General features: G+C 38.3%; 1 protein-coding gene across 3 annotated transcripts in view; it reads left to right on the top strand.

Annotated features, from left to right (window-relative positions):
• Positions 1–18,919, top strand: part of LOC112050883 (mediator of RNA polymerase II transcription subunit 13) — a 123,507-nt gene that overhangs the window by 29,584 nt on the left and 75,004 nt on the right. For all 3 annotated transcript variants that reach the window (XM_052881863.1, XM_052881862.1, XM_052881864.1), the window contains exon 2: positions 9,387–9,693. In XM_052881863.1, coding sequence (XP_052737823.1) covers positions 9,387–9,693 — 307 coding nt within the window. The remainder of the gene's footprint in view (positions 1–9,386; positions 9,694–18,919) is intronic.

Raw genomic sequence — 18,919 nt, 5'->3', positions numbered from 1 at the left:
TATACAATTTAAAAAACTGTCATCATCCCTATTGACTTGGAATTTGACAGAAGTGTTGACCAACTACAAGTATGCATGGAAACGTTAACTAAGTACGGTAGAAAGTGAGTGAGTATGTGCTGCGCGAACGCATCGGGCGCTAGAAAGCGGCCCGCCTCCTCGGCCGGCCGCCGAAACAGCGGCGAGCGGTCGGCGCGCATTCTTCGTCGTTAACTGGCTACTTAACCGCCCGTTAGGATTATTGTCATACATTAATACATTCTTTACCCTCGCACGGTTTTGTGGTACAAGCGCACGTATACATTTCTTTTATTGGTCTTGAATGATACCTTTTATACCTTTGAAAATGCTTATTGGATTGTAGTGACGTTAACAACGGAATTGGGCGAATATTATAACTATACTATATTAGACTGACTATATTTTACTAGGTTGTAATGATAAGGTAAATAGAAACGATTTTACGATCGAATTGATAGATTTTGTATTCCTTGATAAAATGGTAAAATTAAATTTTGTCACAGTTTGTGACAATCCACCTTCTACATTTACGAAGGAAGTAAAACTAAAAAAAAAAAATACATATATGTTTTTAAAAGAACAACTGCTGAGTATTTTGTATCTATTTTCGATGTCCTCAGAGCGATGTATTGAAATTTATGAAGACGATATTTAAAAAGAAAAAAATTCAAGATTTTTTTATGATGTTTGTGTGCAATATGAATTTAAAAAAATGCAAGTATAATATTTTTATTTCCGCACCCAAAACCATTGAAACAATAAAAAATAATTCCTAATCTATTTGACTAGTTTCAATTCAACGACTTTACTTGAGGCTCAGGAAGTGGCTGCATTGAGTTTATCAAAAATGTCTTAAACCAACACGGTATAGTAACCCGCCCCTTATCGCGGCGGGCCGGGCCGACCCCACGCGCGCCGCGCTCAGCCAGGTGTGTGTTGGACCCTTCCGCTGCAGATGGTGGCGGGAGGAAGACGTTGACCCCCTCCGTCTCGCCGGCTATTAATATTGGTGCACCGCTTAGCAACAAGATGCTCCGTGTTCGGGTTGATCATATTCCCAATACTTTTTTGTTACTCGCTCCTGTACTATAAGTTTTATTGTAGCTTTATGCTCGTTACAGACCTTCAGTTATAACACAACAGTTTCGTTGTCGATTTCATATTTCGATTAGATTTTACATTGTCAGTTAAACTGTGCAGTTTTCAGAATTGTTAGCACAGGGACGTTTTAACTGTACAGTTAAAACTGAGAGCCGTGATATATCATTGGATATGACTTCGGTTCGGAGGGCATAGGTTCGAATTCGGTCGGGGGGCTTCGGACCGAATTTTTTCCTCCAACTTTTGAGTTACATGCATTTGAAGAAATTAAATAATACTCGTGTCTCAAACAGTGAAATATAAACATATTGTTTCTTGGATCTGCTGCCTCGCTCGGCTTCAGTGGACTGGCAGCCTTATGTTATGTTGTAACTGCCCTTTGGTGCAGTGAGCTAGCCTATGTGGTTATGGATCACGAGCGCCTAGGTTAAGGTTTCGTTTTTAGTCTAAAAAAACGCTTTTTTTAAACCGGTAGTTGGGTAGTTAATGCTTTTACACCTCCGCGCCGATAAGCATGTAATCCCGATCATGATCATTAACATATTATGTATTTAAATTTTTAATAGTTGTCGTTGAAGACTTAAACATTAACCCTTCCTTCCATCTTCCAAAACGTATTGCAGCAGCGTGGTGGGACAACAAGGAGACCTGGTCGGGTATTCTGTAACGATGTAATGTAACGATTCGTGCAGTTCGCAAGCTCGAGTTTCGAATTCATCTTTATCTCTCTGTTTTTGTTGTTAAGTTCACAGACACAACAGTACGCAATAAGGTATGGTTTGCTAAAACTAAATTCAAGGGCACTGGTTTCACACAGTCGGAGTTTTTAACAAAGTCGCGCCACGACACTTTCTTAGAGGCTCGAAAGCGTTTCGGTGTCACAAACTGCTGGACGCGTGATGGATGCATATTTATCGTCGGCTCGGACGGCGTCCGTCACCGAGTAGAATCCTTGAGCGAACTTGAATTAATTCCTGATGTTTCGTCAGCGGCGGCGGCGGTAGCGGCGACGCGGGCGGTGGAGTCGCCGAACTCCGGTGTTGTATTAAATAGTCCAGTTGCTAAATTGCCCGTTTCTCGTACAGTTAGACGAGTGGTTAGGAAGTAGAAATTCAATTCTTGTTTATTTAGGTACTTATGACTAGACTTCACAACATTTTATTTTTTCTTTTATTTTAAAATTATACCCTCAAAATTGTATCAATAATCTGTACTTTCAATTGTCAATTTTTCATGAACTGTCAAAAGTGACGTGTATCAAGCGTTGACAATTTAAACAGTGATGCCAACTGTGAATAGCCACAGGGCCACAGGTTATTTATTAGTTACGTTTTACTTTATTATCTGTCAAATAAATCCGGTATCTGTTTATATTAGTAACCAGAGACAACAATTAGAACTTATATTGTTAACTTTAAGGCAAATTGCTTTGTGTTCGGATTTTCACTATTAAGTAATCCTGAATTATTGTCATGTATTTTCTTTTAAGTTATTTTTGATGTTATGCTATGGTTATAGATTTAGTTTTGTTTTTAATTGATTTTGTTATGTAATAATTTTGTTTTTAGTCATAAGTATGTTACACATTTTGCTAGCTGGTAGGTAAAGTTTATATTTGTTTATTTTATTTTACAATTTATTTTTTCTTTTTTACATTTAATTAATAATATCATCTGTTTTAATTAATTTTTATATAAGTATAGATATAATTATTATTGTTATTTGAATTATTATTATTATTTTAATTATTTTAATTTTATTTATTTATTATTGTATATAAATATTTATATACATTTTATTTCTTTCTTTAATATGTCATTTCTTAATACAATTGGCCTAAACGACTCATTCTTTTCGCTTTCTGATTCTAGTGTAATTAGTAGTAATGATAATTTTCAGAGCCTCCCAACTCTTAATGAAACACTTGATACGCACTTCTCTGATTCATTTAAAAATTTCAATATCGTTCACATAAATGCTCAGAGTATTCCTGCACATTATCCCGATATGCTTTCTTCTTTTGATAGCAAATATATTCATGCAATCCTAATTTCTGAATCGTGGCTTAAACCATGTTTATCTTCCACATCATATGCTCTTCCTGGTTTTCACTTGATTCGGAATGACCGTGAAAATCGGGTTGGCGGAGGTGTTGCTATTTATCTCCGTTCGCATTTACCGTATACTGTTATTAGTGTCTCACAAGCACAGCCTGCCCCGCATGCTGAACATTTGTTTGTAGAAGTGATTTTTTCTAATCTCAAACTGCTTCTTGGAGTTTATTATAACCCTAGCCTGACTATTGACTTTTTTCCACAATTCGAGGTATTATTAGATAGTTTTGTTCCACTATATAAGCATTCGATTATAATGGGTGACTTTAATACTTGCCTTATAAAGAATGACTCTCGCGCCACGCGTCTAAAATCTATAGTACAGGCGGCTAATTTGCACCTTCTTCCTCTGTCCGCGACTCACTATTTTCCAAACTGTTCCCCATCACTTCTTGACATTATTCTCGTTTCTTCTAGTGATCATGTGGCTAAGCATGGCCAATGCCCTGCCGATGCCTTTTCATATCATGATTTACTTTATCTATCTTATAAGATCCGCCCCCCTAAAGCAAAATCAAGAATTCTTCTCCAGCGTAATTTTGGTGGTATGGATTTGGATCGTCTGAGGGATGATGCTGCGAATTTAAACTGGGATGATATTCGTGTTGGATCGAATATAGACGAACAAGTAGAGATTTTTAACTCCCTTTTAATTAAATTGTATGACCGTCATGCTCCAATTCGTCCAGTCAGAATCAGGCATCTTCCTGCTCCTTGGCTTACTGAGGAGATCAAAACCATACAACACAAAAAAAATGTTGCAAAGTCCAAGTTAAAATCAAAGGACACGGAGGCTTACCGGCATAAATATAAAGTTATTCGGAATCAGTGTAACAGGTTGTGTAGAGATATGCAACGACGCCATATTCATAAATCCATACTCGAAGAGGAAGACTCTGGTAGAGTATGGAAGTTTCTCAAATCTCTGGGAGTTGGGAAAGCAAATAGGAACAACCATACTAGTAATGTTAATTTAAACCAGCTTAATCAGCACTTTTCCTCATCTTGTACCATTGATAGTACTATAAAAAGTAATACAATAAATCATATTTCTGCTTTGCCCACTCCCGACGATCCAGCTTTTATCTTTAGTCAAATCGACTGTAGTGATGTTAAGAGAAGTATCTTGGAAGTCAACTCTGATGCTGTTGGAACTGATTGCATTAGTCGTAAAATGATCATACCTCTCCTTGAACTTCTAATCCCTGTAATTTCTTTCATTTTCAATAATTCCATTCTTACTGGTGTTTTTCCAACATCTTGGAAAAGGGCACACGTAATTCCAATTCCTAAAAAACCTAATCCCTCGAGCTTCTCTGATTATCGGCCTATATCAATTCTCCCATTCCTGTCAAAAGTCTTTGAACGTATAGTTCATAGACAACTAACTCTTTTCATGTCTCGGTGTAACCTTTTCAACCCATTTCAATCTGGTTTTCGTTCCGGTCATAGCACGACTACTGCTTTAGTTAAAATAACTGATGATATCCGCTCTGGTATGGATAACCAGTGTGTGACAATCCTGACACTGTTAGACTTCAGCAATGCTTTCAATAATGTTGATTACGATCTACTTTTGACCATTATGCGTTCTCTTAACATATCTCCTTCAGTCATTGACTGGTTTCATAGTTACTTGCATGGACGCCAGCAGCGTATACGAGTTGAAGATTCACACTCCGACTGGTGTTCAGTGAGTGCTGGTTTACCACAAGGTGGCGTGTTGTCTCCTCTCTTGTTTTCAATTTTTATTAGTACAATAACTCTAAATTTATCTTCTTTCTACCACTTGTACGCTGATGACCTTCAATTGTATGCCCAAGCTAAAATAGAAGACTTACCCCTTAAAATTAATTCAATGAATAAAGATTTACAGGGAATTGTTGAGTGGGGTAGATCTTATGGTCTGCAAGTAAATGCTTCTAAAACACAGGTCATCATTATAGGCAGTCACAAACAAATTGCCCGTATTAACTGGACAACACTTCCTTGTGTTGTTTTTGATGGAGTTCAACTACCATTTAGCGATACAGTACGAAATCTAGGTGTTGTATTTGATAAATATCTCTCCTGGGTCCCTCAGGTTAGCGAAGTGAGCAGGAAGATGTTTGCAGCAGTACATTCTTTGCGACGTCTCAGTAACTTCCTGCCTATACCTACTAAAATTATGTTGGCTCAATCTCTCCTTTTACCAATTCTTGATTATGCTGATACTTGCTATCTAGATTTAACTATTGAGCAATTTAATAAACTTGAGCGTATTCAAAATCTCTGCATTCGGTTCATATTTGGACTTCGAAAATATGACCACATTTCTGAATTTCGGACTAAGCTCAAGTGGCTTCCGATTCGTCTTCGCAGGAATACTCATATTCTGTCTCTTTTATACTCTGTTCTTTTCCATCACTATACTCCTTTTTATCTGAAAGAACGGTTTGAGTTTCTTAGTGATACTCACTGTCGTTCACTCCGTTCTGACGATAACCTTATCTTAAAAATTCCCACTCATAGTACTTCTTTTTTCTCTAGATCCTTTGCTGTCGAATCCGTAAGGCTGTGGAACTCTCTCCCTCCTGATATCAGACGTGCGAAATCTTTACCGATATTCAAGGGGCTCATTGGTAAACATTACTTTCCACCTTAAATTTTGTATTTTTTTTTTTTTTTTTTTTAATAATTATCGTCATGGTTTGTTGTGTTTATGACATGTTTATATATATATTTTTTTACATTTTTATACATTTATATTTATTATATATCTATATTTATATATATACTCGTATACGTATGTATAAATATTGTAAATATACAATTTGTATTATATGGTATATGTATCGTATTGTATATTATATATGTTGATATTTCTTAGTATTTTGTTACATAAGTATTTAACTATTTTCTTTTTTATGCGTTATTTTCTTTTATATATTACCTCTGTACACCCTAGCCTATATCTTTATAATTTTTATTATTAGTTTCTTCGTTAGGTTGCCTGGAAGAGATCGCTTTTTAGCGATAAGGCCGCCTATTGTGCATTTTTCTTTCTTTCCATTATTTTTCTGTATCGTATGTTTCTGTGTGGTGTACAATAAAGTATATTTTTTTTCATTCATTTCATTTCATTTCATTTACCACGATACTATATAAAGAAAAAGATAGAGGTGAATTCGAAACTCGCACTTGCAAATTATACAAAACGTCGTTTCGGAATAGCTCTCGAGGTCTGTTAAAATGGACAGATAATGATGATTGTGTTATCTTATCAATAAATGAATAATGATAAGAACGTAGCATGTAGTGCTACGTTTTTGTCAGTTTCGTAGCGTGTCCACATCCTCGAACAGCGTACTCGTATCTACGAGTACATAGCTTTGGTGGAAAGCCACGACATATGACAGGGCATAAAAAAATTAATAAATGGCTGGGAAAGGAACAAGAGCGTGTGGCAGGTCACCAATGTGAATGAATGGACTGACCAAATCAAAACCGCACTCAATGGTTGCTCCACTAATGTACTAGAAGAGCTAAAGACCACAATCACTTTGCCAAGAGTGTATAGCGACGAAAAAGAAGAATAAATATAATTCCCCCACTGTGCTCGGCAGCTTCCGTATTCTTCTTAACATCAGATGCTTCACTTATCACTTATTAGATCCTCATCTGATGAAAAAATAAACAGTTATAATGGGAAAGGTCCCAAATAGGATTTTTGTTAGGCAAGAGATACGGTTCTTGTGGTCCCATCCTAATAATATAATAAGGAATAACTGATGATTGAAAATTGAAAAATAAACGAAAAATTAATAGACTAAAATTAATTTACGTCGTTTTCATCTATACTAATAAGTATAATGAAGAGAAAAGATTTTTTGTATGTAACGAATAAACAATTTTTTTATGATTTTAAATATTCTTTCACCAATAGTAATCATGGAGTAACATGGACATTATTTTGTCCCGCATGGAACTACGCGAGTGAAACCGCGAGGTTCTTAGTAATTCAATAAAACGAACATTTTGGCATGCACTTTAATAAAATACACTTAGCGCACACGTGAAATAGAAGTGTGTTGTGTATATTTTTTGTACGCTGATAGTGTGTCGTCTTACGGCGGCGCAGGGTGTTTGACCGGACGCCGCGCGCCGCTACATATTTACATCCACAAGGTCGCACTCGCTACATGTGCTGCTAGTGCCCGATCTCATACCACACTCAACATTGCGCCTCCGCCGTAGAAATATACTCGTCGATCTATTACTTCACCCGATCGCATTGTCCATCTAAGACAGGTATCACAGGAGATACCCTCATCCATTCTCCCAACATTTTTCCTGTGCTGCTAATGTCCTCTAACAACACTCAACACTGCGGCGCGCGGGCCGCTTCTGCGCTTTTTACAAATCTATACTCTTCGATCTATTACTTCACCTGGTCACAATGTCCCGCTAAAACAAGTGTCACAGGAGACATCCTCATTCATTCACGCAAGATTCCTATTAATTCATATTTACATCCACAAGGTCGCACTCGCTACATGTACTGCTAGTGCCCGATCTCATACCACACTCAACATTGCGCCTCCGTCGTACTAATCTATACTCGTCGATCTGTTACTTCATCTGGTCACAATGACCCACTCAAACAGGTGTCACAGAAGACATCCTCATTCATTCACCCAACATTCCTCTTGATACATATTTACATCCACAAGATCGCCACTCGCTACATGTACTGCTAGTGCCCACTCTTATACCACACTCAACGTTGCGCCTCCGCCGTACTAATCTATACTCGTCGATCTGTTACTTCACCTGATCACAATGTCCCGCTAAAACAGGTGTCACAGGAGACACCCTCATTTATTCTCCCAAATGGTCGCCACTCGCTACATGTGCTGCTAATATCCATCCTCATACAAGACTGCGCCGCGCGGGGGCCGCTTCAGCGCTTCCACTCATGGATCTATTACCTACTTCACTTGGTCACAATGTCCCACTAAAACGGGTGTCATAGAAGGCACCGTCATTCATTCTGCCAACATTTTTTCTAATACATATTTACATTCACAAGGTCGCTGCATGTTTTGATAAAGTCTGCGCCGCGCGAGATGTTTCTGTGCTTGTATACTCACCGATTACTTTACCCGTACATAGATGGACGTGAGTCAGAACCGATCTCCTATTCAGTTTACAAAGTCCACCGAAGCTAAGGTCCATGTCTCACAGGACACGCTCTTCGAGATACATTACGTCTCCTCTTTCTTCCTGTATATTTACATCCTCAAGGTTACGATACTCGCTATATGTGTTCCTAATGTCCACTCTCATTCATGATAGACACTGCATCTATTACTTCACACGGACGTATAACATCATTAAATCGTATAATTTTGTATGGGGCGTTTTGAGGGATCCGCGGCTGCGCCGCAAATCTGACCCTTTAAATGCCTGTAACTCCAAAAGTAATGATCTCAGATATCCTGTTACTTTTACTAAATTAATTTACTATTAGCATACACCTAATTTATATACAATTTAAAAAACTGTCATCATCCCTATTGAAATACGAATACATCGAATCATTCAATATAAACATTTCTTCTTTCGGATAGTCAATTAGCTTTGAGTGGTTAAATTAAAATAATATAATTATTGAATTTATTTAACGCGAAAACATAACGACCCCTCTTTCTCTTTTTATGTGTATTATTAATTTTAATACGTTACGTGTGCGCTTTACGTAAGTCGCAAGGTGATCAACAACACTGGCTGTGGCAACGAGGAAGCCGACATTCCTTGCCACTAAATATATCTTATGTGTCTTAATGCTTTCTATGATTCGTTTAATATACCTATAAAGAGCATTTTCATACTAGCGTTTGTGCAGCGCATGTGTACGCAGAGTAAGCGCTTTTACCGTAACATGTACTAGCGTCGGGCCTACCGTAATGTTTAGGTGTAAGCCCTCATTCGCACGAGAGTTATTTTAATGGACGTTAAAAAGCCCACCTACATTACAGCTGTGTTGTTCGAAGTTTCAAATCAGCTCTTCTCTAAGGAGGGAGGTCTGGCATTAAAATGGTCTTTGAAAGATGTTGATGATGATCGACAGCTATTTCACACTTTCTGATTTTTTACGTTTGTCCACAGACGGAGCTGTATGGCATAAAATGGCGTAAGCTAGTGTGGGGGGAGTGTCACGGCGGCGCGGGGCTGGAGGGCGAGGAGGGCGCGGCGCCGCTGGCGGACCCCGTGATCGCCAGCTACGCGCGCTGCCTGGCCGGCGACATCCTGTGCGTGTGGCGCCGCGTGCCCGCCCCGCAGCCGCTGGACCTCGACATGGGCATGGCGCCGCCGCCGCCGCTCTCCCTCCGCGCCTCCAAGGAGCTCTGGATCTTCTGGTACGGCGAGGAGCCCGACCTCAACGGCCTTGTCGCGCCTGAACTCATCAAGAGCCGTGAGTCTTTTTATACTGTATTTATTAGTAACTTGAGTAGTGACAGAAGTAGTCCATTGTTGGGTCATCCGAGTTGCGGGCTAGACTACGGAATTAGGGACCTTGCCTCCTTGTCCGGGTGGGACGGTGGGGGCTATTAAAGACGTTCTACTACGCAGTTAATTGTTGTCGTCAATCAGGAAGTGATGCGAGTTGAAGGGTATGATTGCCGGTTAAACAACATGAGGTGTTAAGCCGCATCAATATGATGATATCAATGTAGGACGTTTCACTAGGAAGTTTTCCCTGATGGATGATGTAACGGTTCTGTTAATCTATGTAGGCTCATTCAATTTAAAGTCATTGTGGATTAGACTGTTATCATATTTTTTTTTATATCATAAAAGGCGAACAGAGCTGGAAGTTTAGCTAGGTTTGCTTTAATGTTTTACATTGTATTACTATAAAATACCTACATATACCTCAGTGAGCAATAAAATGCTATTCTGTGACCTTATCCATATTTGAAATGCTGTGCGAACTATTTTGTTAATATATAAATTTTCCGATCAGGAAGCAATTATCAACAAAAACTTTTAAACTACTTACCCATTGAACATAAGGTGGTCTTGCTTCAATTTAACAAATGATAAAATACACTACGATTGAAACTGATGATGTTCTAATTACTTGCGATTGAGTGATTGCTCTCAAACATTAGAGCCCATTAAGAGCTGAAACGAGGTGAGGTCAGCCAAACTGGTGTAGTCGGCATAACTCTCGCAATTAGTGGAATAATTAATCTTCCTCTGAATAAACGGTGTCGCTTAATTTTCACGTCGAGACGCTCGGATATTACGATGTATCTATTTTCATGATAAAGCTGTGTCCAGGCCATAATATCTCACCCGATGTACCGTAAGAGGTGTTTAATCTTGCGTCAGATGGAGTATTTATATTAGTTATAATAAATAATATAGAGATTATAACTGTCACACTTGAAAGGCTTACCATTTTTTTATTCTTTATTAATCGTCAAGGATTTTGCCATAGCATTAGTCAATACTGGAAGTGAACTAAGATTTTGTTTAAGTGGAATTCAGTTAGTTTTTACGATTATAAATCCCTTTCTCACTTCGAAATAAAATAAAGCCTGTTCTGGAATACAATGTCTGATTTTACAAAAACAAATCATGTGAAAATCACATAAAATTAGTATTTCCGCACATTTAGTATTCGGAAGCGATATATGAGCGTGTCATAGTTTAATTTCATGTAGATATTATTGCGTTGCAAAAAAGCTTACACACTTTCAATAAGAATTATTTTTAATTATTATTATACAATAATATCCTTTTAATGGAAATGCATTGAACGGTTAGAAATATTATGGTAGGTATTGGTCTTACTCTTAGACGAGCACTAGAGGCGTAGTGCAACGGAGGCACCGGAGAGTTTAAGTGAAGTCCCGGAGCCTACTAAAATGCGCTGATGCTGCTGATGAACAGCTGAATGCGGTGGCCACCGAGGGGGTTTTAGTGGTAATCCCCACATAGCCCGTCTTGTCCCCCAGTAAGTCTGGTATCTCGTAAAAAAATTCTACCCGAAAAAAAAAAAAAAAATCTTTAGGAATGTCTTCATATTCACGACAGATAGAATCTTAGTTGCAGAGGATATTTTTTAATTCCTGGAAACGAATAAGCAATAAGATGAATCGGTTTACTCAAACAATAACGCGTGACACTCTGAACGTACCCTAAGAGCTCGGTACACAGTGTCTCGCAGCGCTGGCAGCTTAATGGCTAAACTTAACAGCTCGTTTAACAAGCCCCGGGGAGATGTATCAACGGTGACAATTACGCGAAAGATTAACATCGTGCGACGTCATCCTATCCGCGACGTCGCGACTACGTCGGCGAACTGGAGATTAAATAATAACCTAACAAATTACGTTGTCGACTGTCGTACATTATTATGAAATCAGAAGCTGAAACGAGACGGCTGGTGCTGATGCGGTTGATTAGTTGTCTTGGTTGTTCCATTGGTCTTCTGAAACCATGGTTAGTTGTGGTTTAAAATCTATATTCGCTTGTCTTTGACGTATGCTACTTGACATAATTATACGAAATTAAGATTCCATGTAGTAAATGTCATCCGGTGCTAATTGGTGAATATCATGCAGTATGTAGATGACATTTTGTCAATTGATTTGATTTTTATTTTAATAGGTTGATAGGTTGATAATAAAGACTAAAATAGTGAATAGGCCAGCTGGAAACCTTTAAAATCTGTTTAGAGTTTAGAATTAGTTTCAGAATGCTCAGGTGAACATGAAAATTATTTTCATTGCCATGCCGATGTTTTGGCAAAACTATGTTTTGTTTTGCCAATTTCTTCTCTGAATTGACTTTCAAACACAATTTAGTTATTTTCCTTACTTGTTAGGTGATTAGATCAGCATTTTAGGTTGTTACATCTTATTATCATTGTCAGATTTTATGTAATAACTAGCGGATGCCCGCGACTTCGTCCGCGTGAAACTTGATGTAAACTTTCAACTACCCCTACCCAACTCTACCCCTACCCTACCTCTACCCTACCCTACCCTACCCTACCCTACCTTACCTTACCCTACCCCTACCTTCTCCTGAATTTTCTTTGCTATAAACCTCACGGAGCCCGAGACCTTTCCAACGAATGCAAAACCGTGGAAATCGGTTCGTGCGTTCTGGAGTTATAGCGTCAGGAAGGAAAACCCAACTTATTTTTATATAGTAGAAGATGTATTCATCTTTGAATTTTAAATTTTTAACTAGCGATTTCCATAAACTGGACTATATTTACGTGTTGTTGAAGGGTGTTTGACTGAGTCTACTTTCACTCTTGTCTGTTATCTTTACAAATTTTACATAACCGTATTCAGAATCATGTTTTATTATACCTTTTGCTAATATCCAATATCTATTATACCTGTTCCATAGTGTGTAATCAATTTAGCATGGCGTTGTGCTTTCATCATGGTGTTTCTGCCTGTCGCTTAAACCGGGTCGTCGATCCACCTTAACGGTTGTTTGCCCATGTGACCAATCCGTATTCGTTTTCTTGAACATTTTATTATCCACACACTTGGTATATGGATGTACAATGTACATATTAATAGTCATAGTGAATATCTTGTTGGACTCACGTAAATCATCATCATCATAACAACCCATATTCGGCTCACTGTTGAGCACGAGTCTCCTCTCAGGTTTATAGTGGTTAGGCATTAGTCCACCACGCTGACCCAATGCAGACTTCACACACCTAGAGAATTAAGAAAATTCTCAGGTATACAAGTCTCCTTACGATGTTTTCCTTCACCGTTTGAGACACGTCATATTTAATTTCTTAAAATACACACAACTGAAAAGTTGGAGGCACATGCCCTAGATCAGATTCGAACCTACTCCGAATCGAAGGCAGAGGTCATATTCATTGGGCTATTACTCGCGTAAATGTACAAGTACGTCAGATATCTTCTTCAAAACTTTTGTAACGATATACCCTTGATGAAACTGAAATAATCTTCTGTGAAGACTGTTTACGCTGACTTCATAAGTTTCAACATTGTTCCAAAGTCTCAATATTTTCTGAATGATTGCGATGCCCATGATTTTTAATTTTCTGCACGTGCAAAATTTTGCAGCTCGCCATTTCATTCTTTTCAACTAAGTTAAGCCTCTACAAGTAGTTTATTTGCTTCAAAACACGAAACACAGTTTCTATGTCCACCTAAATCTACATAACCACTAAGATTACATAACATTGGCTCACTGACTGAACCCAAGTAAACAGTTTCGGTAGCGCTACTCCAATAAACCGATCCAGTTTATCGAGATAAAATAAGGTCCCCCAATAACTGCTGAGTGTTCATAAAATTCCAGACATAACACGTAACTAGTCCCAAGTAAAAGTGTTGGCGGGGTGTCAAGAAAACTTCGAGGCACTATCGGAGTATGAGACTTCGACTTCCAAGTTCAACAGGTGGTTAGTCTTAACTCTTAATATTGTGAGCGTCTGCGAATACTTTGTTGCAATAAATACGGACCATATTTTCAATGGCTACACGCGAAACAGTCGTTTTCTTTTACTGACGCCACTGGGTGGTAATAATGCTCAGTTATCTAAAGTTTCTTTAGAGGGAGTTTTAAGTATTGGAATATTTTATTTTATTCATTCAGTTTAAAATAAGCTCATACTGTAAAGATTTTTCGTTATTGTGACGATAGTCAGTGTAGTTTTGATAATGTTTAGTATGCTTACTGTAATTGAGAGTAGATCGTCAAAGAAATGCCGCTGCCATAGCTTCTGCATCTAAGCAGAATCTTTTTGGTTTGACAGGGTTCCTGATGAAATTATACATGCAGCTTCAAGTGCAGAGGTAATGCTAAGTCAAACAAAGGTTTTGTGATCAGGTCTGATCAATTAAAATGGTTAGGCTTTTCACTATTGTGTTCAATTATTGTGAGGTTTTTGGTTGCTTAGAAGTTTTTAAGAAGATATTGGCCTCATAATACCATCAATCGATTGATAGAACCTATCTTTTGCTGGCACATTCAATTTGGCAACATAATATGTAACAGCCGTGGAGAATTATACAGTTATCGTAATCGCTAGAAACCTCATAAATCCGACGATGTTGAGCAACTGCGCGAGATCGGCTAATTGCTCGAAGACACGATACGTCGACGGACGTAAACGTCATGCTTCGCGTCCGTCCGAACATCGGAACTACTAAGTGGACTTGTAATTGGACATACAACTCATTTGCCAAAAGTTCTCTACTTGTGTTAGCAAACGATTTATCAAATCTCTGATCTCTCGATGATAATGCTCGCTCGCTGAAGATGTCATTGTCTCATACACGGTCGCAAAGATTACGTATATTTTAGATCGTAGTTAAGGAGGTAATATCTTATTGAATAAAAAAAGTAGAACAACACATTTCATGTTAAGGTTCTGTTTGTTTCTCAAGTACTTTTGTATCGGAAACTATTTCTAAATCAATACCAAACAAATAACACCGAGGCGAAAAATTGCAAATTTTACCATGTTTATAATGTTTGTTATAAATGTGTACACTAACTTGAAAGAAAAGTGTATAATCGAAAGTAAATAAGGCCGTATAATCTATCGTTTGAGGATCGAGCGTCGAGCCGTTTGCTCCATATTATTTAACCACATTCCGCCCGCCTTTTGTCGATGCGTTTATTTTTGTACCGCTTTCACGGCATTCACCTACGAGCAAGTAGAGTACACGCGTTCCTGTGGCCGGGGAGATATTGCCCATTTCGGTATGCGCATCGCTCTACGCGGCTGAGAGTTGTGGGGCGTTCATTGGTTTTGTTATGTGCTTTTGTCTATGTTGGTAATACTTATTCGTTAATTTAGTTTTAAAGAGCTGACGCCCCGCAGTTTCACTCGTGTAGCTCCTGTTCTGGTGACAATACGGTGATAAAATATAACCTATGACACTCACAAATGACGTGGCTTTCTAGTGCTAAAAGAATTTTCAAAATCAGTTCAGTAGATCCAGAAATTACCCCCGACTATACCACAAACTTTATAATACTAGTATATGTATAGGTACTACGTACAGAATAATAGATAGTTATTAGAGGGATAACATACTTCAATGTTCGTATTTATTAATGGTTCGCATACAAGCAAATGAGCACCTAATCTTTAAACTGCACTGCACTTGCTAGGAAGATGTCTTGAAATGTGCTGCCTTGTCATTATGAGGAATAGTGGTTTCTTATGTGCCAATATTTCATTGACAACAATTTCAATAAATTTATGCCTCAAAAAATGACGATAGTACTTTCTAGAGCAAAATTCTAAAGATACGAGTTCGTAAAAATCTAACGCTAGCTGAGATGTTCGCTCTTAGGAAATTTTGTCTTTCAACGTGGTAATTCAAGGGTGAGGATATTTTGGCAACAAATAAGAGTTTGGTATGGCTTTTGATCTACAAAGTCTCATTATGCGCTCAATCACAAGTCTCCAAACCCAAACACATTTCCATGATTTACTATTTCACACAGAATACAACAATAACCGCTTTTGTTACATTTCGCCTTGAGTGCGCGCTGGAGTGATTTTATTTCGAGTCGTAACACAAACAAAAGACGAACCGTGACATTTCAGCGAGGGACGCGTGACGGCACCGGCACCGGCCAAAACAAGGACCGTTTATGTAGATTTATGTCACGGCCTATTTTCGGATTTGGAACCAGCGTGAACTTGCCCGTGCCGTCGCCGCGCCGGTGCGCGCGCGCTGGCGGTACCGTTTCAATGAGCGCGCTACGAGGAAAATTGCTACGGATAATTCAGCTACTGTGAACACTCCGTTAGTCACCGTAGATTTCATGTGAAAACGGAATGCTTTTTGTTTCTTCACAATCGTTTAGTTGATATACAATGCGCGTACAGAAAAACTATGCGGTGATATACAAAAATACAATAATTGCAATCTATGCTAATATTATAAAGCTGAAGAGTTTATTTGTTTAATTGAACTAATCTCAGGAACGACTGGTCCGATTTGTAATTTTCTTTCAGTGTTAGATAGCCCATTTATCGAAGAAGGCTATAGGCTATATATTATCCCCGTATTTCTACGGGAACGGGAACCTCGCGGGTAAAACCGCGCGGTGTCAGCTAGTTTATTATAATTGTCTTGCGATTTTGCTTGCGGAAAATTCTAGCCATGACTTCCATTTCGGACTAATTCTAAACACTTGATAATAAATTTCAGCCGATTTTTATATACGCGACAAGCAACTCTATTTCTCACTGTAAAGAAATTAAATAAAATTGATCTAGCAGGAAAACTAACATACAAACAGTCATTAGGCAACATTAATTTTGCATACACTATTAATACTAATGATGCAATATTAAAGCTTACAAGAATGCGTCCTTGTACATCATTAAATAGTATTTATCCATAATTATAATAAATACCGAATTATGATTATAAAGGCTTACAATTTGCTTAATAATTTTCCTCCACTGCGCAATAAACAGTTAGATACAGAATTTGTGCACTAGGAAAAGGAACTAGGTTACTTAGTTTAAGTATTAGTAGGTAATATCAAAGGTGTTTTTTCCATGATAGTTTTCCTCCAATCTAAAAAGTTCCGCGCCCTTGAACGGTATGTCTGTTGTAAGACTAAGAGCCAGTGGCAGAAAGATATTCGTCATTGTATAAAAGCTGAAAGTTTGTCAGCTCATGCTCCTACCATAGGATTACGGAGTTTCTTTTTAAAGTATATTTGCTATATTTTTTAAATAATACCAACATTTTCATTCCCCTCCAACTAGACGGGTAAAATTCTATGAAACTATAATAGTCCATTAGTCCAACGACCTCTTTACCGTTTAGTCTATGATAGAATCGTGGTTAACTTGCGAGATAGCAGGTTTAAACTATCCAGACTCTAAACCGTCTAATTAGAAAGTGTAATTTCTTTTATATTGTCCTCAGAACAATGTGAGAAATTATATGCTATTTGCTAGACTCTTGGCTTCATGACAATTCTCCGCTAGTGTTTTAAAGGGTTGTCGCGAAGTTAAGAGACGAGAGAGAGAGAAAAGATATTATACCGGGAAAAATATAAAAAAAATATACGTTTCTTAAATGGTTATGGAACTGGATCCTTGAAGGTAGCCACGGTCGAACGTCCATAGTTGGCTACTTACCTATGGTATGGGCATGAGCATGAGCTCACAAACATTTTTTGCTCGCTCGCTTTTATACAATGACGAATGTTTGGCTGTCGCTGGCTCTTCGACTACTCGTATAGTACAGTCGTCGCGGCCGACTGTTTCGTCGCTTCAATTGTTTTAACCTTGTGCATCCATTTAACACATAATCTTTTTGGTAGCGGTTTTGTATTAATCTGAAAATCTTTATTCCTTGGTAACCCTATAACTTTTGAATGGATGAGCTTTAAAATGAATGTTTACTGGCATTTAAGCCTATTTGTGTTCTGTCAAGCTTTAACAGCCTTTATGTAGTTCCGTATATTAGTCTTAAACAGAAAGACAGATTATATTCTTTATTAATTGGTTGTTGTGTTATTTTACTGCTATGCGTATGTCGGAGATTATTTTATTGTATTAGAATCCGATAAAAATACTGCCTTATTTTATAGTCCTTAAAGATTTAGTACTCAATGTCAATGTTTGTGCTAATACAGTGCAGCAATGTAAATATCTAACAATTTGACGAATCAACAAAGAGCTTTTGTTTTTGGCTGGTAACCTACATTATAGCAGCATTTTTTTTTATATTCTTTACAAGTTAGCCCTTGACTATAATCTCACCTGATGGTAAGTGATGATGTAATCTAGATAGAAGCGGGCTAACTTGTTAGAAGAAGGATGAAAATCCACACTCCTTTCGGTTTCCAATCGACATCCTACCGGAACGCTAAATCACTTGGCGGTACGTCTTTGTCGGTAGGGTGGTAACTAGCCACGGCCGAAGCCTCCAACCAACTAGACCTGGACCAATTAAGAAAACCTTAATCGATCCCAGGACCTCCGTCATTAAATCCACCGCGCATACCACTGCGCCACGGAGGTCGTCAAAATTGTGGAACTGCTCCAAATCCTGTATCCCCTGAGGTGGGAGGCCTGGCCCTGTAGAGAGCCATTAAAATGAGCTGATGGTTGACATAAGCTTAGCGTTTTATGTTCCGTCGTATGTTTAGTTGTAAAGTGTATCAGGAAGGCATAAGCACATTAGCGGGGGCGGGGTTACGCAATGTCGCACCTAGGTGCGAACTTAGCTTAACGATATTACGCGAGCGTCTCAATGGACTCAATAGCGCCGCGTGGCGCTAAGTGCCGCCGAACTAACGCGAGGCGGTCAGCGGGACCTTTAACTAAGTAAAGGCTTTCATTATGACTGTTTAATTACCTGCTATTGATATGTGAACAAAGTAAGAGGCTCAATAGCTCAACGGTATGAGCGGCCGGACTCATCACCGAGGGGTGGTGGTTCGATCCCCGTCCCGTTGGTCTATTGTCGTACCCACTCCTAATACAGCCTTTCCCGACTAGTTGGAGGGGAATGGGAATATTGGTCTTATTTAAAAGATATGGCAAATATACTTACAAAAAAAAAGTAAATGTATTGCCGAGTCAAAACGAATATTATATATCTGATTGAATAAACTTAACTTTGATTTCA

The sequence above is a fragment of the Bicyclus anynana genome, chromosome 5 (assembly GCF_947172395.1).
Source record: "Bicyclus anynana chromosome 5, ilBicAnyn1.1, whole genome shotgun sequence".
Lineage (NCBI taxonomy): Eukaryota > Metazoa > Arthropoda > Insecta > Lepidoptera > Nymphalidae > Bicyclus > Bicyclus anynana.
This window is presented reverse-complemented; position numbering and strand designations above follow the sequence as displayed.